This window comes from Arachis hypogaea, chromosome 8, assembly GCF_003086295.3.
Source record: "Arachis hypogaea cultivar Tifrunner chromosome 8, arahy.Tifrunner.gnm2.J5K5, whole genome shotgun sequence".
NCBI lineage: Eukaryota > Viridiplantae > Streptophyta > Magnoliopsida > Fabales > Fabaceae > Arachis > Arachis hypogaea.
In genome coordinates, this window is record NC_092043.1 from 34,763,663 (window position 1) to 34,790,715 (window position 27,053).

The 27,053-nt window shown below is 27.1% G+C and overlaps 1 protein-coding gene across 1 annotated transcript; it reads right to left on the reverse strand.

Annotated features, from left to right (window-relative positions):
* Positions 1-1,993: 1,993 nt before the first annotated feature.
* Positions 1,994-19,214, reverse strand: LOC140174716 (uncharacterized). Its single transcript, XM_072200216.1, has 14 exons — positions 19,086-19,214; positions 18,687-18,957; positions 18,475-18,574; positions 17,051-17,126; positions 16,295-16,405; positions 13,987-14,104; positions 13,687-13,827; positions 13,503-13,586; positions 13,099-13,323; positions 12,280-12,718; positions 11,246-12,174; positions 9,841-10,941; positions 9,192-9,707; positions 1,994-2,049 (listed from the first exon to the last, which is right to left on the reverse strand). Exons 1-14 carry the CDS (start codon positions 19,212-19,214, stop codon positions 1,994-1,996), a joined length of 4,296 nt encoding a protein of 1,431 aa, XP_072056317.1.
* Positions 19,215-27,053: the final 7,839 nt, after the last annotated feature.

Sequence of the window (27,053 nt, forward strand, 5' to 3'; positions counted from 1 at the left end):
CTTAATTGTACAGGTGGAAGAATATAGAGGATGCAAGATTTTGGAACTTATAACTATAGAAGTGATTTTATTCTATTTTATTTTAGGACTTTGTCCAGAATATTGTTAGTTATGAAAAGCATAATGAAAACACTATGGCATAGTTTAATATTTTTTGTGGTTGATAAAAGAAAATATTTGGTCAATAAAAAAATATTAGTCAAAAATCGCAAGAACTTGTCTTATTTAATATTTATTAAATATTGTAATAATTAATAAATATTAAATAAATAAGTTTTAACTTTTTTTTTTGTCTTTCTAGTATTATCGAAATTTATTATTTTTGATGATCAGTTAGCCATCAATATTTAAAAGTATAAGATATATAAAATATGTTTTCGGATTACTAGACTAAAGAATTTAGAATAAAGAAATTGAGTTAATAATTAAGTGATAATAAAAAAATAATAAATTTTAATAGTTTTCTAGCATTTCTTATATTTTATTTTATTGTAGTTAATTTTAATATATTTATATTATATAAAATAATATATAATTATTATTGATAAAAATAATTTTAAAATAAAAAAAATAGATTGTTACCTCTAAATTAAAAGAAATGACTATAATATAATTAAGAAGTGTCTTAAGGTATTAGAGGCAATAACATTAATAATAAAAATGAATAACATTAGTACATTACCATTTAGAATGAATTTTAGTGATTATATAAAATGTCGAAAAAATAGCGCTAAAAGTTATATATCTTTTATGATCTTTAAAAAGGTTTTTATGATGATTATTATAATTGCCGTTAAAATTTTTAGTGACAAAATATAAAAAAAATTAATTAACAATAAATATATTAACCACTATTTTCTATCATTAAAAGTAAAATAAATTTCTAACATTCATCAGGTTACGATTCAATATTGAAAATTTTCGGATATCTTATATGTTTATCATGCTTAGCATATTTGCCCAGATATCCTGGTTAATATTATCTTGGTTAAATTAATGAACAGCAGTGTGTTTTGAGTAGAGATCACAGATAAATGAGATAGTAAATATAATTCACACACAATAATATAGATATTACACTAGTAAACTTTTTAACATTTATTATTAATTTGTGATTCCAAGTTTTCCGGAAAGATAACAAAAGATAAATTTTTTATGGTTCAAGTTTACAAATATAAATGTTGAATTGATCTGTAGCATCATGCATATTTTAATTAGTACCTTAATTAATCCACATATTGACTTTCTTTTGATCCATGAACCAGTAGCAAACATGCACTTAATACATAATTCATACGCTATTACATTACTTTACACTTATCATATCAAATTATCTCTTAATTGGTAGGCCTTTCTCTAGCTAAATATTCAACTAACCAAATTCCACTATCATTGACAAAAATAAGAAAAGTTTAAAAGTGACTAGAATTTATTATTTTTATCTAATATTTTTAATTATTAATTTAATTATTTTAATTTAATAATCTAACAATATATTTTTAACGTATATTTTCAAATATTAATAATTAATTATTGGTCCAAAAAAATAAATTATAACCCTTTAACATTATTTCTCGATAAAAATAATTAACAACGAATTAAGTCTTACATCACTAGCATAGTTAAAACATTTCCATCTATAAACATGTGAAGGCAGAGGCACACCGAAAAGCAAATAATTTAAGAATGTCACGTTTGCAGCTTCTCAATTTCTTTCACCACCTTCCAACTGTTTATCTAATAAGACTAAGAGTTGGTTAGGTTTAATTTTTGAAGAAACATATGGTGATATGGCACATGCCCTAGCACATGGATTAGTTTCTTTTCTGAAATTCTTGATTGATATTCCTTAATCGTCCCATTATTAAAGATGAAATTATATATGTTATCACGTGCTGCTCACTGGACAAAATCGGAAAATCATGGCATAAGCTTACGTGGAGCCACACACCCTTTATCATTACTTTAGAAATCAGGTTGTTAAAGGCCAAAATTAAAGTTGATCAACGTTTCCGTCCAAATCTAATAAACGCAGCACGCCGCCGCCACCTGCATTATGTATCAAATCTTGTCCTGAATTGTTAATCGTTATTCTCACCTATCATCTTAATTCTGACCCTTAAGTATTGGAGGGGATAGTTAAGCTCATTACAGAGGCCAAGGAGTTTATTGGTATTGGTTTTGAGAATTCAAGCTGTCAATAAATTGATAGAGTGATTAGTTTAATAGTTTAGTAGTTCAATCGATATTTAATTAAATATAAATAAATTATTAAAAATTTAATATATAATTTTAAGTATTTATATTTAATTATTTTTAAATTAATAAAATTTAAATTTATATAATTTCACACAATAAAATTGTCTATAATTTATTATTAAAATTTATAAATAAGTTCACACATAAAAATTTATAACTAAAAAAAATTAAAATACACATCAACTATCAACAAAATTATTCCAAAAAATTTAATAAAATATCACATAATCATTAAAATTAAAATTTAACAAAGCAGTGAAGAGTGAATAATAAAATTATTCTAAAATTATCAACCATCAATAGATTTATTGTAGCTTCATAAAAATTAATGAAACAAAAAAATAACAAAAGAAGCAGCAATTAGATCTATTTTCAGTATCAAAATTAATCAATAAAGTTAATCAAACTAAAATTATCATTATTTTTTATAATTACAGCAATCAAAATCCAGAATAAAGAATACAGTAATCCAAAAATTATTACAATGAATAAAATAAAAAAAAAAAACTTATATATATATATATATATATATATATATATGCGCTTGAGCTACACCTTACACATACATAAGAAATATATGTTATCATGGTATTAGAAATTATATAGTTAAAAGGTAAAAATTCAGGTGCAGTCGACTTCACGTGAAGTTGATAGCTGAGAGTCGTTAGATGAAAATTTAATCAAATTAATCAAATCATCTAACGATTTTGAGTTATCAACTTCACGTGAAATCAACTGCACCTGAGTTTTCACCATAGTTAAAAGATTTAGAATTTTAATATTTGATGATGATCTCTAAAAATAATTCAGATACATAAAAAGAATTATGTAAATTTTACACAAATCTAAAAAATTAAATTTTTATATAAAAATATTAAAAATATAATTATTTATATATTTTTTTAATCTGTATAAATTTTAGAAAAAATAATTCCATCACATATGATTAATAACCGAATTCCGGATGAAAGACAAATAATGGTCCATGCAATTCTTGCGCGCTGCGCCTACAAAGACTCCTAATACCCTCTTGAACCCTAAACCTCTTGTAGATAGTGCACTAATTTAAGAGAGGGAACTTTTTATATGAAATAATCAAGAGTATATATCTTTCGGGGTGGTCCAAATTCTTCTTTTGATATAATTAAGGTTTTGAAATTTATTTTAATATTATTGATTTCTACGTCTGTTACACAGTTATACTGCTTCAAAAGCATTTAATTAATCAATATGGAAATAAAGGCTGGAGAGAAGGGAAAAATCTTAATTAAATGGCTACTTCTAGTGTGTCCATTACTAAAACAGTGTAATAACTAATAACAATTAAGTTCTTTTTTTAAGTAGAAAATTAATGAGATAATATTTAATTTAGTCTCTAAATTTATATGTGAGTTTGAAGTTTTTAAAGTTTTAATTCTCTTTATTTAATTTTTATTATGACTCTTGTTAGTTTTTTAAATAATTTTCAATGTACAAATGTTAACAGAACATTGTTGTGAATAGCCGAATACCACACTAATTTCTGTAAAATAATATCGTTTTGGTTTTGACACTCAAATAACCCAAAAATAACACCGTAAATAATATTTGTTGAAACTTTAATTAATTACCTAACAAAACATGTAATGTAACGTCATTTTTAGACTATTTGAATACTAAAATCAAAATTGCATTTTTACAGGTTCAGCGTGGTATATAACTGTCTATATTAACACTTCATTAACGTTTTTGTACTGAAAGTTATCTTAGAGATTAATGTCAGGCATATTTACAAAATTTAAAAATTATGTAAAAACAATTAAAATTTTAAAGACTAAATTAAGATTTACATATAAATTTAAAAATTAAATTAAATATTAACTCAAAACATTATCTGACATTTAGATGCTTTTTTTGTTTTCATAGGATATTATTTGAATGTTAGTCCTGTTTAATTTATTTACGGAGCTAAGAAAAAATATAATATGATAATTAATATGAGTAGATATATAAATAATTATGTGTATAACACATTTTTTTATGTAAGAACGTTATGAATTTTTATAAATATTGTATATGTTTTTTTTAATCTTATTTTTGCTTTTTGAAAGTCAATAACAATTAAACTCTAAATTTTTTAATAAAAAAATTGTTAATACTATGTCATAAATAATTTTTTTAAATTTAAATTGATATGAAAAAAAACAAACGATTATATATTTAAGGCTGTATTTTTTTCTTTACTAAAATTGAATAGTATATTTAGTGATTTGAATTAAAATTTTAGTTTTGAGATATAAAATTTCAATTTTTTTATACTTTTAAAAAATCGAAATACAAAAAATAATATTTTTAAAAATAAAATTTTAATAATATTTTTTAAAAATATTTTTATTCAATTTTTTAAATTTTAAATTTATTTCTCATATTCTAAATTTATTTTAAATCAAATATAATACTTAGATATAATTTTATATAATATATTTTATACTAAATATAATATTTAATATCTATTTGTTAGTTTTTTTCTAAAGTTAAGAAAAAAAATTTAAACATAAAATATTTAGATAAAAATAAAAAAATGATATAATTTGAATTATAATCTGTTAGTCTTAGTTCCTCTCTTGTCTCTCAATTCATTTTATAAATATGCCATGCCATGTGAATCCGATCTAATAATCGAAACGTGTCATGGCATGCATGATACACGTGTCGACAATTTTTCTTTATTATTGAGTCGCACTACAAAATCCAGAGAAGAGCGGAAACGAAAAACTAGAAACCGTGGTTTCATTTTGGCATATTCTGATTTCTGATGCTGTAGTTTCCTTTTGCTGTTTCTCTAGTTGCAATGCAACAAAGGCAACATTACAATCAAATTAAATAACCTTAAAAAGGGGGCAAATTAAAGAAAAGCAACCCTACCTAGATTGGATAGGAAAGCTTTGCAATCAACTAATCAAATCAAATAACAGCAAAGAAATAAAAACAATAACAATATAATTTATATTTGTGTTTGTTCTTTACATGTTAATATGATATATGAAAGATAAAATGAGTAGAAATTACACACATCTTTTAAATATCTGTTGATATATAAATAGTGGTCATAGTCAGCTTCCAATTACTACTACATACTCCATACTCCAAACTCCTCACTCTTGCTAAGTTAATTAGTTCAAATTCCTCACATCACAGCAGCATGGCAATTACAAGAATTTCTCAAGCGTCTCTACTTCTTCTAATCCTATTATTCTCCAACTCCTTCATGATGTTGAAGGCTCGCAGCTTCCACCCCAAACACATTCACAAGAATAGTAATGTAGATAGCTATAAACTATTTCGAAAACTAGGCTTTGATCACTATACATCAACAAAGCATATCCATTTCCATATTCGAGATGGTGGTGGTGATGAGTTGCATCATCCAGGGGATAGAATCTCACCAGGAGGACCAAATCCACATCATAATGCCGAACCACCAACCAATAAGTAGCTTTGTTTTTTGGGGGTTATTATATATGCTTTTGTGATATACAAAACAACATAGAAATTTTCGGTGTTCTTATTGCGATCGAGCTTGCTTTCCAGGTTCACATCTCGCTTTAATTTGTAGTATTTTCAATTAAATAGGCCTACATATGTTTTCAAATTAAGCCTTGTGTTATGGAACTTATACAGAGAGATATATATGTAGGTTTGTTTTTGCGGAGAAAACTTAGGTGCAGTTAACTTTACGTGAAATTAATAGTTGAAAGTCGTTAAATTGATAAGTTTGACTAAATTATTCATCTAAAGACTCTCAATTATCAATTTGACTCTCAATTATCAATTTTACATGAAGTTAACTGTATCTAAATTTCTACCTTGTTTGATAGTGTCTCTCGTTACGTTATGGTTTTTGTCTATTTGATCTGTGCTTTTTCTCTTTGAGACGGTGTAAGAAGAGTTTAGTGAAGAGGCTTTCTATTTATGAGCATTTTGTGTCGTCATTTTACTTACCCATATAGCAATTATATATCTTTTTGTTCTCAATGCAAGTAGTTATACATGCATGCATTATACTATTATTTGAGTAATACTAAATGTTAAAAATGTATCTAATTATTACTATTATGCTTAATGTTATATTGATAAGATTTTTTTTTAAAATATCTCTGATTTATTAATTATTGAGCCCTTAAAATATTTGTTAATTAAGATGTATGTAGACATAGCTAGTATAAGGCATGCACATAGCATTTTTATTTTTATTACTTTTAACATAAAAAAAATATTATTATAATAACACATAGCTTCTTTAGTAGATATTAGTGGGAAACAGGAGAACCACGGATGAATAGTTAATAACATATTTCTAATTACATTATTATTATTATTATTATTATTATTATTATTATTATTATTATTATTATTATTATTATTATTATTATTATTATTATTATTCATAAAAAAGGAGTAATAACGTTTGACTGATAAATATATATTGAAAAGATTTCACCTTAATTAGCTTAAAACGCCAATCATATCCAATGTGTGTCGGATGATTTCAAAACGTTTCTGTTATATATCGCATAAGATTTCAAGGATATACTCTCGTTGAGTCTTTGTAAAAAAGATTCATAAAATAAAATAAAAAATAATTAAAATGGGGTGATTCTTATCCAGTTTTTCCTGTTGGCTTACGTGTATATCTCAGACATAATCACATAACCTCCCCCCCCCTCCCTCCCACAAAATAAATATATAAAAATATAATTATTTCCCTGATTAAGCACGAATAATAATAATAATAATAATAATAATAATAATAATAATAGTGAATAATAATAATAATGATACTTAAATTAACAATAATAATATTTAAATAAAATATTATTTATATATTAAAATTAATCATTATATATTTATATATAAATATATATTATTTAATTTATTTTTAATATATATTTTATATTTTAACATATATTTTATATTAATAATTTATTTTAATATATATTTAATATAGTGTATATTTAAATTATAACAAAATAAAATATTATTATAAAATCCTCTCCGCTCGCTCCCTCGTTCCTGCTCCTCTTCTCCTCTCTGCTCGCCGCTCGCCGCTATCTCCTCTCCACGTTTTGAATTTTACTGCTGTAGGTAGCGAATGTCATGAACCTAATCGGTCAGGTTCAGAAGCCGATTCAGTTCCAAACCCTTCCCGACGGCAGAACTACGCCGCCGCCGTTATCACTCGCCAAGAGTCCCACTCTTCTCCTTTCTTTTGGTATGCTAATAAGCACTTTTACTTTTAGTTTATTTACAGACTAGTGTTAAACCCGTGCGATGCACGGGCTTATATTTAAATTTGATAAGTTAAATTAAAAATAATATTTTATAACCATATATTTTTTTAAATTTAGTATAACACTATCATCGTCATTATATAATAAACGTGTTAAATATGTTGTTTTATCTTTATTCAAAGTAAAATATAAATAGAAGAGTTTGAAGTTTATAATATTCTTAAACCATAAGGAGGGAGACATGAAAAAAATAAGAACATATATAACTGTAATAATAGCATGTTAATTTACACTAAATTTTGTATAAAAAGCTAATAAAAATTTATCGATCGATAACTTAGTATCTTACTAACTTCATTAGAAAAGCAATTGGCATAGGATGTTGTGCTCCTTGTTACACATTTCATTTCAAATCTGAAAAAAGAGTTATAGATAAATTAGTTATATCTATAGTAAATATTTGTACAAAAGTATAAATTATAACATGCTATTAAAATAAAAATAATATTATTCTTACCTAAATATTATTAAAAACCTCTTTGAACACAACATTTGTTGTTGATGACTTTGGATTGCCGTCTTCGTCTAGAACTAAAACCCTGAGGCCACTGCGACTCTTAACTCTTGACAAAGCAACATAAAGTTATCCATGGGTGAACACTGATTTTGGCAAATAAAGCCCTACATGTGATAATGATTGACCCTGACTCTTGTTAATGGTCATTGCAAAGCATACTGTCAATGGAAATTGTCTCCGTTGGAACTTAAATGGCAATCCTGAATCTGAAGGGATCAAGTTCATTCTTGGAATGTACACTTTATCTCCAATATGTCTACCGGTCACTACCGTCGCTCCAATTACATTGCTGCCAAGTTCGTTAACTATTAATCTTGTCCCGTTGCATAAACCTAAAGTCTGGTCTATGTTTCGCAGTAGCATTACAGCGACTCCTGGCTTCAAAGTCAACTTGTGATTGGGTAGTCCCGAACATTTGATGTCATTTAGGAACTCTGGTGTGAACCACTCTTGTTGTACATCTTCATTCTCATCAGCTTGACATGTTGTGTCAGAGCTCAAATACTCCTTTTCCATCCCTGGAAAGATTATCAAGACAAAATCGTTTACCTTCTCGACACTCTCAAGCGTGGGTGCAAGAATTGCCCTACTCTGAAAATACCTGTAATCTGACATGTTTTGCAACAAATTTGGATATGCAAAGTCTACCAAATGAGAGAGAAGGTCATCAGTAGTTGTAATCAATAGATCATTTGGAATTTCAACTTCTGATTCATCACCAACAACAGAGCCAATATTTCCATTTCCAACATCAAGTATCCAATTAGTAAATCTCTTCATTTCACCTTCATCTTGATCCAAAGAAGACATTAGAAGCCTCATATTTGTATGCAGTTTCAGAACCTTACAAAATGACCACAGATGGGATGAGTTAATAGCGGATGCCAATATATCATGTCTACTTCCTTTCGGAATCACCAGAAGTATCTGTCTGAAATCACCTCCTAGAACAACAACCTTACCACCAAATGGTTGATGTGTCTTATGTTGATCGGTAACTGACATAAGATCCCTGAGCGTCCGATCAAGTGCTTCAAAGCACATTTTATTGAGCATTGGAGCTTCATCCCAAATTATTAAGCTACTTTGGATGAGCAGCTCAGCCTTCAAACTGCCATGCTTGATGTTGCAAGTAGATTCATCAGTAATTGTGATGGGTATTGAAAATCTAGAATGAGCCGTTCTGCCACCAGGTAGGAGTAAAGAAGCAATTCCACTGGATGCGACATTTAAAACAATTTTTTCTCTAGACCGAATAGCAGAAGAAAGTCCATTCCAAATAAATGTCTTACCACACCCACCATGCCCATAAACGAAGTAAAAACCACCAGAGTCTGTAACAACAGCATTGAGTATCTCATCAAATACTAACCTTTGCTCATGAGTCATCTTTTGTTCTGTATATAAGTTTGTATGAGTCAACTCATTTGTGTCATATGCTAACTCCTCCTCTATTAGCTTATTCTGAAAAAGGCGAACATGAGACATCTCAGGATATGGCATTGATTGATAGTCTCTTAAAGATCTCGCATTGCTGTTGAGTATCTTCTCAATCTCAATAAGGCAGAGGTTTTTCAATTCGTCATCAGTCATGTTTAGTCCTAGAAAAAGCACATAGTGGTTTTATGAAATATTTAATAAGTAATTCTAAAATAAAACTATTAATATTCTTAATAAAAATAAAGATAATAAGAGAATACAATCTTGATATAAAAAAAAGACATAGTAAAATACCTTGGTTTTTCAAAGCTTTTCTCCTCTCATATAGTATTCCATCAGCCAATAATGTCCAAGTTGCATTCCAAACACGCTCTGGGTTGCTAATGCTATTAGATATCAGTAGCATCGCAAATAATTTTCTCAATTGATGACCAGATGCAAGTTTAGCTACCTCATTAATAGCTGCAATGAATTCCCTATCATCGCACAGTAGTCCCATGGAATAGCAAGCATCTTGGAAGCTAGAATATGTAATTCCATTAACTGTCCTAATAGACTCATATGTTGTGCAACCTCTCTGAACAGCTAACAAAATTCTCATATAATAAATATCACCTGTACCCGGTGGAACATAATTTAACCTCCCGATAGAATACCCTCTTTTGCGTGGATGCCATACCCTTGATTCTCTATCATAAACAAATTGGTTTGGAAATTCAGCATACGTCAAAGTTTGACCTGCTTCAAATTTTTTATTGGCCTCCATCCATGCTAAGAACATTGTACATTTCCCTTCCTCTTCTTCCACGATTTCTTCAAGATCGTCATCATCTTTAAAGATGATATTTTGCTCTCCAGGCAAATGAAAGGTTAATCTCATCACTGAAGGCCACCTTTGATGAATATCATACGCTAAGGTTCGCCACACAGCCTCACATGCAGACAAATATCTGCAATCATAGAATTGTTTGATCTCATCAATAACCTGAGCATCCTCTCCACTGGAAGCTTCCTTTGTAACTCCAACTGCTACCCTGTCTGGACCTTTATTCACATACTTGAACAAATATTTGATAGCATTCGACTTGTTGCAGTACTCTACATTAACATGCGCTTGATAAGAAATCAGTAGATATGCATTGTATGGAACCACATTCCTATTATCCATATGGACTCCCTTCTTCTCAGTAACCACCCCTGTGTCTCGTCTTCTATATGATGGGTATCCACTATCATCGATAACTGTGGTTTTACTGAATGTCTTGGGATAATATTTGGTGCAGTACCCATCTTTCATGCAGGAAGATTTTGAGAATGCTCTACCACATGGTCCATGAATCATATATGTAGATACAGCTCTAAACAATTTTGGATGCTGAGCAGGATCTGGCAACTCTGAAGATATTAACTAATCAATTTGAGTTGTCGTTGTTATCTTATGGTCTCCACTTAACCATAAAAGAATGTGAGCATGTGGTAGACCTCTTTTTTGGAATTCCACCGTATACATCCCTTATACCAAAAAGACAAAAAAATTATATGTTATATTTAAACTATCTATTTTATGTATGTGCTTTGATAAATTAAGGGTGATAATAAAAAATCAACAATACGTTAAGTAAGAAAATATTTTGCCATTTATTTTATAACAATCTAAAGGAATATTTCTTTAAAAATAAGGTTGGATGATGAGCAATACCTGCATCTAGCACTCCAAATGGAATTCCTTGCTTAAGATCCGAGATTATCATGTCAAGCTTAATTTTGAATACTCTACACGATATATCCGGCCGGTCTTCAACCTTTAAGTTCCTTGGATTGTTAACCCTGCCAATCTCTTGCCAACTTGAGTTACATGTCATTGTGATGAAGAGGTCTGGATATCCATATTTCTTACAAATTGCCATAGCATCTTGACAATTATTAAACATGTATCTCATACCACCAGTGAAGGACGCAGGTAGGATGATACGCTTACCTGCTTTAAAAGCACGTGTCTCACCCCTAACAACTGCATCTTGAATCCCTTTGTATATATCACTCCTCACCTTGGTTTGGTTGTTTCGGTAGTAGGTCAACCTTTGTGCTTCAATCATAGAAAAGCAATCAACCAAGAACTGCTGAAATAATCTTCCACCATTGACAATGGTTGCATACTCGACCTTTCTCTCTTGTATTCTAAATGCTATGAACTCCCTTAAACTCACACGCTGTCTCTTTCTATTTTCATCAGCCCTATGAGATTCTCGCAAAGGAATGTCTTCTTGGTAGTCATCTTTACCGTAAGGAAACATCATAGGGTACTGAAGAGGAATAAATGCGGTGTGTGTCTCATGAATCCTTTGCAGATGTCCAGACTTTAATTGAACTATAATATCACGTCCTGCATCTCCAGAATCAAAATCTCCTACTATTAGAGCTGCGACCTCGTTAGAAGATGGTAAATTGTAGACTCTTGCATCCTTTGATCTTTTTCGGTACAACCGTAGTCTTATATTTGCGATATCTCCTTGATTCAGGTAGTTTCTCACTATCCTAAATGTGTGAGCAAGAACATTATGTTGATCGATCATGTCCTTGAGATCTAGAACTAAGGACTGGTCAATGTTGTTGTTGTTTGTTCTTGAACTGTATAAAACATCAATTGAAAATATTAGTATTCATAATTAACCAAAATCAAAGTACGAACTACCTAAATAAATTTTTAATCAGTTTGGAATGCATGAATCAAACCTGAAAATTTCTATCCTGTTTGAGACCTCATTTTCTGTATCATAAATATATAACTGCGCAAATTTTGGTCTTTGTCCCTCAATTGGCACCAAGCTTCCAATTCTGTGGTAGTTTTGTCCACTCACAATGAACTGGGGAGGACCTGTCCCATCATTGATAGAGGTCTCTATTTTACCTCCGAGGGACGTGAAGCAAAACATGCTATTATAAGTTCTTATATTATCCTTAAAGTGTTTGCTTCTCTGGTCTGCTCCAGATATTAAACCTTGCAAGAGCTGAGGTGGACGTTGCAAAAACGGCAGTTGTACCTTCCCTCGCATACAACATATTGAGAACTCAATATTGGATCCTGTTTTAGACTTTTCTGATCTCTCCTCATACCACATCATGGCGTAGCAATGTCGACAAAAAAATTCTTGGTCATCAATATCTATCACATCTAATAATCACCAAGATAATAAATTATGTTTCAGTTATATCTGAAAAAAATTATTTATATAAAAATATATCTTTCTTTCACCATGTTAAGTATAAAAATAATATTTATAAAAGATTACCGAAGGTTGCAATTTATAGATTAAAAAGATGAGATCATATAATACAATTTTTTTGTGCCAACCTCAAGGTTTAAGTTTTACATGCACACTAATCAAACAATAAGAATTACAATATATCAATGTTCAAATACAAAAATTATAATATATAACCATATCTTAGTTTGAATTTTAAAAACTTGAACACTAAACGATAATTTTTTGTTTATAAGAAGCATAACAATAGTAAATAATAAACTGCTGATATTACTACTTCTTAGATTACCTGTATTCTCAGCAACATCGAATATGGCTGGGTATTCAATTTGCACATAATCATCTAATATAGTCGTGTTTTCAGTAATATCCTCAACTTCTTCAAAAAATTTTGAAAGATTTATAGCCAATTCCTTCAAGAATGTTTTTCTTTGTCTCAGGTGTCTTCCTTTTTCAGCTATGCACATTTCTTCTAATTCTTTAGTATCTAAATTTGAATTAGATGTACTTGCTCCTGTAATCATTAGAGATAGTAAATCAAGCACTTTATATTATAAAAAAAAGAAAAATGAATATATATATTAAATGTTTGAATCAGCTGAGTTATGAATATATATTATGAAAGTAGTATTAAAGATAAAAGAAGTAGAATTTTAGCTTTGTGATAATTACAATCTATCATGCTTATCTTACCATGTCTCTTTTGAAGTAGCATAGTCTTTCTATTCAGTCTTGCATCCCTTTGCAATCTAATTCGATTTGAGTACTCCAATGAATCTATAATAATTATTTAGCATATATCAAACATTGTTTTTAATAGACCAATTGAAAAGTTAAATGTTTGGTTTTTAAGTAATAAAAGCATATATTAACATACGCTGACTTTGCAACTGGTGGATATTGTTTGATGTTTGTTGAAACTGTTTTTGACTTGTCTGATGACATGGGCTATCATATGCTTCGCATGTGATACCTGAATTACTAATATCACTAATATTGGAACATCGTTCCTTTTCACCTACATAGTGTAGATTAGTAGTTGGAGACCTTGATCGATATGGTGTTGGGTTATTATCTAATAAGATAACTCGAGATATTAGTTTTTTGAACATATTTTCTGTTAAAGTTTATAATTGAATAAATAGTAGGAATATCAAAATACATAAAGTGCATGTACATTCACATAAGTAAGTTCCAAAAAAAATCATCCAAAAATCAACCTGTATTGAGTCCATTTGTAATGTTCGACAACACCGATTGAAAATGCACATCATTGGAACCATCACTCGAATTTCCTGTAATTTTTTCATAAACAAATTTAGTAACATATTACAAAAACAATGTAAATTAATAATTTATTACTTGTCAATAGCTAAATAATATATAGAAAATATTGTATTTTATGGGCTTTCGTTCGGCCAAAATACTCATGACATGTTAGTTATTTTTTGTATGAAGTCTACCTTGAATTGTGGTCCGCTTTGTATTTTCTTTGTCTTTTAATATCAATTTTCTCTTCAATCTTGCTTCTCTTTGGACTTCTTGCATCTTTCAATATATACCTGAAAATACCAAATAAATAATTTTTTTAACTAATTAAAAATATATATACATTATACCTAATACATTTTTATTATCAATTTTTTTTATATTATTAAAAAATAAAGTACACAGGAATACACATATGGCGGCGTTTGTTTTTGGTATACATATCGATCAAAACATAGACACGGGAGTATACAGGAGTACATGTATGGTGCTTGAATACTGAGACAAAAATGATGAAAGACATAGTCATACACAAACACTCATTAAAAATATGTATTTTGTGTTTCTCTAAAATGCTGAATATGAAATTAGTGTCTTCTTATGTCTATGTAAAATCGCATAGGTTTTATTTTCATTGGTTGCTTTAATTTTCTTTTATTCTCATTTATTCAGTTACGTAAACATATTTTATGGAAAATAATATATATTTTTTTCAAAAGTATCTTTTTTCAAATAAATATAAGTTTAATCTCACGATCAATAAATTCAACTTACAGTTAAAATATTTTTTTCATTTCCTTAAATAAAGAGATTGAAAATGAATAACTTATAAGTAAAAAGAGAGAAAAATATGAAAGTACCTCTATTATTGTGCTGAGATAATCTAAAAAATAACAACGTAAACGAAGTAAACAGAGAAAATTTATAAATGTGACAAATAAAAAAAAATTTAAATTTAAAAATGAAAACGATTAAGAAGTCACTTAATTAGGAATTAGTATTAGAATTTTAAATTTCAAATTTTTAAATAGAGTTTCCTAATTAGCTAGTGCAAATTAAAAATTTTTAAATAAACTTTCTTAATTAAACGTTTGTTGTTTATTAAGAATATAGAAATTTGTTAATTTACAAATAATTTTTATTAGTTTCGTCATAAATAGTATCAATCCTATTATTTATCGATAAAAATAATAAAATTAAATATAATCTAAAAATTAATAACCTTATAAATATCGTAAATTTAGAAAAAAATATTTAAAAAGAGAGAAAAAGATGAAAGTACTTCTATTGTGGAGAAATAATCTAAAAGATAATAATAAAAATTTATAAATATGGCAAGTAAAAAAATTTAAATTTAAAAATCGAAATGGTTAAGAACTTACTTAATTAGAAATTAGTATTAGAAATTCAAATTTTAAATTTTTAAATAGAATTTTCTAATTAGATAGTATAAATTTTATATTTTTAAATAAAATTTTCTAATCAAATGTTCGTTGTCTATTAAGAATATAGAAATTTGTTAATTTAAAAATAATTTTTTTTAGTGTCATCATAAACAGTATTAACTTTATTATACCTTTTCTAAAAGTTAAACAGTATTACATTTTTTTAAATAGTATAAATAACCTCACATCTTAATAAGACTGTTAATTCTATTTACTTTATTATACTCCTTTTGTAATTAGCATAATAGCTTATAAATTATATAAATTCTTAAAAAATATTCTCAAATTGCTTACGTAAAAATTAAAAAAAAAAGTATATTTGAATTTAAATTTAAAATTCTAAACATAATACTTTAATTAAAAATTATAATTAGATTTTTTTAAAAATAAATACACATTAAAAATTAATAACTAACTTAATTGTATCAACAATAATTTAAAGAAGAAATTTATAACTTTATGATATTAAATATTAAATTAGATATTATCAGAATATCAACGGTGAAAATCAAATTAAAAATAAAACCACAAGTAATAACCAAATAACTTCAATTTATATTTAAAAAAATTCTAAATTACAAACATAAAAATAGAAAAGAACCAAAAGAAAAATAACAACTCAAGAAAAGACAATGTTTCCACCAAAACAAACATATGCTTGACATTATTCTATTAGATAGACTCTAAAAGGATTCCAAAACATGTGCATCCAAATTCTCAAGTTTCTTTCTCAATCTTGATCTTCTTGGAAGTTGAGGTATCTCCTTCTACCTTCGATTCTTCCGACTTCGAGGATAATCGCTTAGTTGGTGTAATAGCATTTTCCAACAATTCGGATTCATCATTGGCAGCAACTTCATTGGAGAATTCAAGCAACAAATTCTGTACAAAATACCACGTTAAATTAAAGACTTCTTTCTAACCTTTGATTTTATCTCACTAATATTTTTTGAATAAAATTAAGATCTAATTTTGAGATAACAAACAAAAAAAAATATTTTTTGAACAAATACCTTAGCACCTTCTACTTTCTCTCCTTCAATGATTGAGGATGTCTTTGAAATTGGAAGCAAACCACCGGTGTAGTCAACATCCTAAAATTATAATTAATTATTAATTATAAATTAGATACTACTAATGACCAAGGAAGCAAAAAATAAATTAATTTTTAATAGAAAGTACACTTATAATTATACTCACAATTTGAATAGGGTGAGCCTCTTTGAATTTATTTATGAGGTCCACATTATCAATCATCTTCTTAACTTTATAAGAAGGTGAAAAATGTGGATTATCAGATATTTGAACTTCAATGATGAAGAGAAAGGTCTTATCAATTAGGTTGAGCAAAAGTGTAGGTGTATCTGATAGATCTCCTTTCTGCAGGGTATTACATAATATATTAATAATAAATAATATAAAAATTACCAATAAAAATATCTTCACTAATATTTTTAGAAATAAATATTGATTAGATCTTACCAATAGGAGTGGATCAAGTATCTCTACACAGCTCTTTCCCAAAACCTGTTTTGCCTCCTTGTCAAAGACTACAAAACATGCACAGTCAGAATTATCAATGACACCAAGCTTTATTCGATACCTGCTTAAAAAAGAAAATAACATAAAAAAAAAGTTAAAATATAGACTTATTCAATATCTAATCCGATGTGCATATACTTTAATTTAAAAATAAATAAATAAATAACCTTGGAGTTATAGATAAAAGGAGACGGCCACAACTTTAACATTTGAAAGTTTTTGTAAAAGCATATGTGGACCTGTTGCATTCACATTGGCCGTACCACCAGTCTGGAGTATCCATAATATGACTTATAGTAGCCAAGACAACACAAATAGAATTTTGAAAAAAAAAATAATGATTTAAATTCCCTAAATTTGGTGAATTTTTTAAATAAATAAGATGAATAAACAAAAATAATCTATGTACAACGAATTTCAATTATTTTTTTCTCAATTTTTTTTAAAAAAGAAAATTACCGTATCGAATTCTTTTAACTGTTCGATGGTTTTGCCTTGATAAATTTTTAAGAATGCAGCCTCATTTGAAATTCCGCCAATATTACCTCTAGATTCTTCAAATCTTACAAAGCTAGATAAATAAAATAAAAAAAAATTATGTTAGATAACACACACATAGTATGAAACTAAAGAATTAAAAAGAAAATACCCACCTATTTTTAAATTGGATGACAGTTGTATCTTCAAGATTGAAGAATATCTTTATGCCATACATGAAATTTTGTAAAACAATCTTTTCTGAAAAATTTATTTTAATACAAAATGAGTAAAAATTCACATAAACAATAAGTAAAAACTCATATATAAAAATATATTGTTAAAAAAATATGGATAAATATTACCGTTAAATAACTTCACTCTAACAAACTGTAAGACGACAACAGCTCCATCCTTACAGTCAGATCCCAGAAAAGTATTTAATTCATGTACATAGTTGCCAAAAAGTGCACACTCCATTATTTTTCTATATCAAATAGAATGTTTAATGTTTAAAAAGTAACTACCAATAAAATAATATCAAATTATATATATTTTATATTTTTAAAATTTAAAATTTAATAATAAAATTAAAATATCAAATATAATTTAAAAAATTAATAATTAATTAATTATTTTAAATTTGTAACAAACAAACCGCGGAAAGAATGCTTTTTATTATTTTTTTAAATTTGAATCCTTTTTTTTAAAATCAATTCGAAGTGATTTTTTTAAAAAATTTAAATAATTAGACGTTTAAAAACGGTGGCTTTGAATCTAAAAAATTTTAACTAAAGCTTAATGTTAGTTAAAATATATTTGTTACTTATTAATATTAATAAAAATATTTATAATAAAATAAGTTAAAATAATAATTTAAAAAGATGAGATTAGCAAAATTTTTATATTTATAAAAATAAATAGATAATTACCCATCATCAATCTCTAATTCGATAACAGTATATTTGGTAGATTTGCCATTCTTTTCAAGAGTCTTCTCATTTTCAATTCCAGCAAGATATCCAACAACATCTGAAATGATTTAAAATAAAAAAAATTATTGTCAATAAATTTGTAAAAAAAAACGCAGAATAAATTATCAATAAAATAAATAATTATACTTTTTCTAAAATAATAAACTTACCAACTAAATAGGTGCAATCATACCCAGGAGCATTGAGAGTGTCAAAACTCACAAACTTAAATCCATGTCGTGGGATACTCGACGATTCTGGAAGTCTGTGCACATCAGTACGTTGGTTTAAATTAACCACGTATTCATGATATGTAGTCTTGAAGTAACCCTTATTGAGTCCAACACCAAAATATCTTATTTGGTAAGATATTCCTTCCTCCAGCAAATTCACGAATCGAGACACAAAAGCCTTCTTAACTGAGGCGTGTATTTTTCCTCCCTAGAATTAATGAACAAAAAAAAACGATTAGATGGGAATAAACAAATAAATTTAAAATATAAATAATATAAATTTTAAATAAAATAGAAAAATATTAGTAGAAAACTCACGTCTTCATCAAGCCAAACCATCTCAATTGAGTATGACAGTGGAGAATTTTCGTAACTTGGTAGTGTCCATAACCGTATCACTCGTATACGTACACACAAATTATCGATTGTAGGATTAATGTCAGCAATTTTGTGAATACCAGCCATTAGAATAAATAGAGAGATTTTGGATATATGTAAAGAAAGGAATTGATGTACTTTAAATTGTGGTGCTTTACATCTCTCGTAACTTATACTTTTATAGTTGCATCATAACTAATATTTTTTAAATTTGGTTGACTTTAATTTAAAATTTAAAAATAACAAACTAAATAAAACAACCTAAACTTAAAATTTGAAAATAACAACTTAAACAAATAATAATTTAAAAATTTCAACATAACGAAAATTTTTATAATAATATAATAATATAATAATATTAGTACGTAATAATCGAAGAATAATTAACATATATTTTTTTAAAACTCTAAATTTCTTTAAAAAAATTTATGTAGCTGCAATTTAAAAAAAAATTTAAAATTTTAAAAAATAATGCTAAAAAGAATTAATAGATATTTAAAAAATAGTGTTATAATATAAAAAAGAACAACCTAAGTAAAATCTAAATAAAATTTAAAAAATAACAACTTAAATAAAATAATTTGAAATTTAAAAAATAACAACCTAAGTAAAACAACCCAAACAAATAAAATAATTTAAAATTTAAAAAATAACAACCTATGTAAAACAACCCAAACTTAAAATTTGAAAATAACAACTTAAGCAAATAATAATTTATAATTTATAAATATAAATCTAAAAATTTCTAGTGATGACACGTAAGCAAATAAACTCCCAAACTTAACGTATGAGCGCCACGTCAGCAAATTGGCTCCCCATTTGTATTCCTATAAAGATAAAGATAAAACGAATGTAGCTGTTTAATTAACCAATGGTACTTCACACAAGAAAGTGTTGTAGTTAGTTACAAAGTTAAGCTATGAATTAGTACAGTTACTAACAACTTTGCGTATGATGTTAATTAGCTTAATTTTAGGTATATTGGTCAATAATGTAGATATACGTAGCTGGTCAACTCAGTGCTGATCCACCGCGTTTAGGTAGAACACAATACTACACAAGGCAGGACCGAGGAACAAGAAAGAATGAGTCTTATCTCTGGAAATATTGTGTGTGACTGGTGCCTCTGGTTAACAGTTCGTGACCCAAGTCACTTCATTTTTGTTTTTTAATAAACTAATTATTATTTTGGATAAAGTACTGTTTAGTTTCAATGTTTGGGATAAATTTTATTTTAGTTCTTAATATTTTAATTATTTTATTTTTATCCAAAAATATTTAAGATGAGATTAGTTTTATCTCATTCACCAACATTTAACGAAATAAATATACTATTAATAATATTTTTATTAAAAATTATGTCTGTTCAATTTTATTCCTCTTTCTTTTTCTTTCTCAAATTTCTCCTAGAAATTTAATAATATAAAAGAGAGAAAAAAGAGAAAAATAAAATTTGAACTTAGTGAAGATAAGAAAAAAAAGTTGAACAAATATAATTTTAAAAAAATATTATTAATAGTACATCAATTTTTTTAATTATTAGTAATAAATTTGTGAGATAACATTAATGATATTTTTAATATTTTGAGATAAAAATAAAATATTAAAATGCTAGAAACCAAAATAAAATTCACCAAAATGTTAAAAACTAAAACAACATTATTTCTCAAATGAGTATAATATAATGATTTTATTTTAGTTTTGGAGATAGATGATCCAAAGAATATTGAGCACTTGCTCAAACTAAATGGTGCAAAGGAGAGGTTGCAACTCTTTAAGGCAGTTCTTCTAAAACAAGGTTCATTTGACTCTGCCATTGAGGGATGTGATGACTCTTTAAGGCAGTTCTTCTAAAACAAGGTTCATTTGACTCTGCCATTGAGGGATGTGATAATATTTTTCATATAGCTTTGCCTGTTTTACATCATGTTCTTAAAGACTCAGAGGTTCTCAGCATTTTTCTAGCTTTATTTGGCTTTAGATATGCATGTAATAGTAAAGAGCATTTGCCAATGCCATATTTTTTCAAATGGATTCATCATCATTAAGCCTAGCTACTAAAATGAAGAAAGAGAAGCCTGCTAAAGTAGAGGTGATCTTTATCTCACTCTTATTTATGATGTTTGTTTCAAGTCTTTTTTTATTTTTTCAAAGTATATAATTTCATTATTTTTATCATAATTGTGTCCCTGATCTGATGTGTTAGTATTATGAAGCAAATTCTTTATTCTGATTACAATCTCAAGTTACATGGGAGCCATCTCCAGTGTATTAATTGCTCATTAAATTTTATGTATGTTTTCACTTTTTAGGAAATTTCTTAGGTCATTGGCTCCCTATACTTTCTCTTTTTATATATATATATATATATATGGGTGCGCTCTCTCTCAATACTTTGACCGTAAATATACTAGCATTGAGTTGACAAAATGATAAGCAAATTTGTTTCTCTTTCAATTGTTTTATGTTTTGCCTTTTGAAAAATTAAGAAATTTTGTATAAAAAAAAATTGTTCATCTTATGCACACAACAATTTATTGACTAACGATAAATCACTATAAAAAATTATTAAAATAGCGATCAATTTTGGTGGTCGCTAAAATTTTAGTCGCTAAATAAGAAATAACGACTAACTTTAGTCGCTAACAGTTAGCGACTGATTTTTAACTAAGGCTATCAAATTTATATCGAACAATATCGATCACTGAAAAAATCAGTCTCTAAATAATGACCAACTTTTCGATTGTTAAATCGATTACTATTTTTCAATTACTAAATCAGTTACTAATGTTTTACTTCAAAATCTCTAAATCAATCACTAAATCAATCGCTATTATTGTTTTCATAATTACCAATTTTAACTAAATTTTACGTATATCACTATTAAAACTTGATTTTTTAAATATAATTCTAATTCAACAAAATATATAAATAATCAAAGATGGAGCTACTTTTTATACAAATACCAAATAATATTCATAATATCAACATAAGTAATAAAGATTAATATTTACATAATTAATCAATACACAACTACTATTGAACGAAGAAAGCAAAAGAATTCTACAGACCAATGATGATACTTTCTTTTTTAGCTATCCTCTTCCAACTTCATTCACTCTCACATTCTTCAAGTTCACATCTTTCTTCTACTTCTTCTTCTTCCTCCTCTCTTTTTTCAGCTTCTTCCCCAACCTTTCCTGCATACCCTTCATCATCATCGAAGTTTTTTGCAACAAGCAATAATGATGGTGGTATTGTTTTAAGCACAAGTGCAAGTGTTGCAGAGAAGTTCATCTAGATATCATAAACAAGTATTTGTAAATCAAAGCTAAGGTCAAATTATAAAGCTTACAGAACAAAGTTAATAGAGGTGTTACTTTCATATCAAGCATTTGCCATCAACATATGTGACAAGAACAATACGTAGATATAGAACTCAGATCGATATCATCATATTACTATTCTCTAGTGGCATGTACAATATGGAGCAATATATAGATAACTAGAAATTATATCCTAAAGTTCACTAATATTTTTCAGATGTTATATGATTAGTTCATTACTCATAAGATAAATGAGACACATCACATACCTTGGCATGACCAATATGAAAAGAGAAAGTATAGGGAGCCAATGACCTAAGCGTACAATGTGTACAATGAAGGTTTAGAAAGTATTAGAGATATGATTATTAGTGTTACATTGTCCTATTAGGTTACGCTTTTGGGATGAGTGGTTTCAGGACATATTATTAGAATTCCAGATCCGAAAGGTCAAAAGTTCGAACTTTGGTGAATTTTTATTATCCCTGGTATCCGGATAGTTATTCTGGATAGTATAAGTGATGTTCATTTTATTCATAAACCAAAGATTTAGTCCATTGTACACATTGTACGTTTAGACTCCCTAGCACTACTCATATATAAAACATACCTTCTCATAAATAAAAAATTAGTTACCTTCTATAATATAGTAAATGATTATTAGAAGAATTTAATTGTATCCTTATGATTAACACTAGCCATATATTTTTAACTTGAATTTTAACATTCAAATCACACTATTATGATAAAACTATTTTTACAAATTATGAATTTTTTTTAAAATATGTCCCAATTTATAATTTTTAACTTTTTGTTAAACTACTGATCAATTTATTAATCAGTTCTAGAAAAAAAATAATCAAAAAGATAAAAATAAACATAAACCAAATCATGCATTAATTTCCCCGTTCTTCAATCTCACCCTTCAGGTATAATATTCATGTGTTGTTGTGTTGTATATTTGTAAGTAGTTTTAGCAGAATAGATCTAGAAATATTATCATAGGGTTAATAATATATATAATATTAAAAAGTTATGCAAAAAATGATATAATATAAGATGTATTACAGAAATATATTGATAGAGAATATATTTTAAAAGACAAAAAATATATGTGTATTTTTTACTAACGAAATGGTCGATTTTTCGGATCATAAAATTCATCGATAATAAAATGTGTGTCAAATTTTTCAGCAAATTTCTTTTCAATATAATTAAAAGACAATTAACAAAAAATTCATTTTTCATTTTGTATCTGAATTATTCTTCACAATATTTATATCTGAAAAAGATCTCTCAGTTATAACAATCAAAACACAGATAATTAATACCAAATGAATCAAGAAAAATGGTAAAAAAAATCCATTATGGGATTTAAAAATATTTATTTAATTAAAAATATTAATAATAATATTTTATAAAAAATTTTTAATATTATTATTTACTTTTTAGATATTAAAAATTATTAATATTTAAGTTGAATTAAACTTTTATTTATTCTAAACTAAACACTAAATAAATTTTTAAAAAAATTAAACCGTATTTAATAATTTATTATTATTAATCATTTTTTAAAAAAAGTTACGGGTCGAGGCCTTCCCTCCCCCTTCCCTTGGGTATGTCCGTCCATTTTTAGTACATGTTATTCTAATTGTTGCGGCTATGGTGTCAATGGCAGATTTAAGAGGGTCTAAAGTGGCCATGCCCCCATTTTTTAAAAAAAAAAATTAGTACTATTAGTTTATTATTATTATTATTATTATTATTATATATATATATATATATATATATATATATATAGATTAAACATATTTTAATATATTAATACACTTAAAAAAATTTAAATGTTAGTAACTTATTAATATATATAAATTATAATGTGTATTATAATATATTAATAGTAATTAACAAATAGGTTTAAAAAATAATGAAAACGTATAAATATATAAATAATTAAAAAGTTATTGAAAAATATAGGTTTAAATTAATGTAAAAAAATAATAACTATAAAAAAATTTCTTATTTTGATTTTTTCTATGACAATAATAACAATTGAATAGATTTTTTAAACAATAAAAATTATTAAAACAAGATAAAAGATAAATTTTTAGTAGATTATATGATTGTATATATTGAAAAAGAGAATGCTTTAAAATTTATTTCAAATGATAAATTGATAATTTTAGTTATATGAAATATGGCAGAACAAATTTAAAAATACCAAAATCTTAAAATATATAGTTGAATGTTGATTTCTATATAATATAATTATTAATTTTGACTTATATACTATAAATAATATTTTATTGATTTTTTGTTATGTTATATTTTAATTTATTTTCTATTTAATTTAACCCCCTCTTATAAAATTTCTGAATCCGTCGCTTTACGGTGTTATCTAATTTTGGCATATATTTTATCATGGGAAAACAAATAAGAGATGTAAACTGTTCAAATTTTTTAACAGACACGTTCTTTTTATTTTTTTATTTTTTTTAGTTAGAACTGAAAATAAATTGGATGGTTTAAAAAAATATAAATTACAAATTAATATTTTTTTAAAAAAATTTTGTAATTTATAGAAAAATTTTTATTATAGTTAAATAATTTTATTTTTACAATTCAAGTTAAATAAATTATTAGTGTTAAGTATAATGATATAATTAAATTCATCTAATAACTATTGAACAAGTTAAAAAATAACTCACTCTTTATTAAATTTTATATGTATATATATAAAAGAAGAGTGCTAAGAGGTTAGTAATTTATGTGATTTGTAGTCATCAATTAATTATTATTAATATTTTTAATAATATAAAATTATATTTAATAGTATAAAATTATTCACTTTTTTTACTAATTAAGTACTAACCAAATTTTAATAAAAGCGATTGCTTCTAAACTTTTTGGGTATATAATTCATTCTTTTTTCTTACTAGATCTTAGAGCATATTCTACTTTTCAATTCAAACTTGTTTGGTGGTTCGAATTCGAAATACATTGTTCATTTACAACAACAAGAACATTCTCGAAGTCAAACATGAATATGTCCATTTTTATATAAAGTATCAGCCAAAACTGCCACATCAAATCAAACGCTTCCGAAGCTCATCCTGCAAGTGTGGCAAGCCTAGTAGCAACCAATGTCATTTAATTAGTTAGATGTATGATTTTGGCCAATGCGAACCAACTCAAACGTGCGATAAAAAGCGGATCCATTAAGAAACTGAAGAAACAAACAAAAGAAAAAAAAATTACCCCCACCTCACGAAAACACTATATGATATGAATACTAAAAAAATGAAGCTCAATTTTATTGATATGGATACAGCCTGTGTGTCATTTCAGAATATGGTATCATGGGTTCTAAACCAATATGTGGGGCAGCTTTTTTTGTGGTGTCAAATCATTGAACTCGGACCTTTCGACATATTTGTTTTTCAGCTTTGAACCAACAAATTGGTTGGTCCGATTTGAAGAAGATAGAATTTTTAATGTTCTGAAACTGGTAATCGATCCGTCCGAGTTGCAAGTGAAGTGAAATTTTTTTTGTTCGTTTAATGAAATCGGAGGGTACGATTAGGATTTGTTAATTTTTTTTTAAGGAAGCATACTTAATCAGAGAGTCCGAGTTGTTGTGACTGAAACAAAATTGGCTGATAAGCGTAATCGGACTCTCGGAGTTGCTGATGAAGTGTATTTTTTTTTAATTCGTGTAATCAAATCGGATGGTGCGATTAGGAGTTTTTCAAATTTTTTTGAATGAATCATACCTAATCGCAAGTCCGATATTTTGGTGACTCTAAACAAAAGTGTCTGAATGCGGGTGAGGACGTTCTCGTGTCTTCTTCTCCTTCTTCAACGGTTCTGGTTTTTTTATCTCTGTTTGTTCTTTACTTAGCATAATAGTTTTAAAGATCTAGTTCTCAAGTTTTTGATTTTGTTTATGTGATTAAGAGTAACGAGTGACAGAGTTTTATTGAAAGTGTATTATTTTGGTCAAATTTTATTACAAACATCTGAAGGAGCAAGATTTGTTTGTGAAAATCCGTTAGATGTTGTGATTCCTTTCACAATCTCATTTGAAGAGCTCAAAGGTGTGATCTGTGAAAATGTTCAATCTGAGAGGGCAAGAAGAGTGGCCTGTATTCTATATAGATATCCTATACAAGTATTTGGTGGATTCGTCCAGTTTCAAACGAAATATGTAACGGACGAAGCGAGCATGCAAGAGATGTTTTCAAAGTATATTGAAAATCGGAGTCAACTCGCGTTCATCGAGTTGTATGTTGAGTTTGAGCAATCTGAGGCCGACCGGAATATTCTACGGGAAGATTACAACAGCGATAGCGAAGAAGAGTTCGAAAACAACTACGAAGTTGTTGGTCCAGATGGAGATGAAGATCAAGGTGACGGAGCTGTGACTCCGGATATGTCAGATGTGGCAAATGCACTTGCAAACGAAATGTCGTTTCAGGAGCCATCATTCATGCGAGTTTTGGATCTGAAAGCCATGCATGTTCCAGAGTTTCCAGATTATACCAGTGCAGATACGTAATTCTCTATATTTATAAAATGTTTTAGAATTTTTTAATAATTT

Coding starts and splice junctions, on each gene's coding strand:
- LOC140174716 (XM_072200216.1), bottom strand. CDS start 19,214: ATGGCTGGTATTCACAAAATTGCTGACATTAATCCTACAATCGATAAT. Junction 18,958..19,085: donor TGTCATACTCAATTGAGATG/GTTTGGCTTGAT, acceptor CATTAATTCTAG/GGAGGAAAAATACACGCCTC. Junction 17,127..18,474: donor GAATTAGAGATTGATGATGG/GTAATTATCTAT, acceptor TTTTTTAAGCAG/GTATCGAATAAAGCTTGGTG.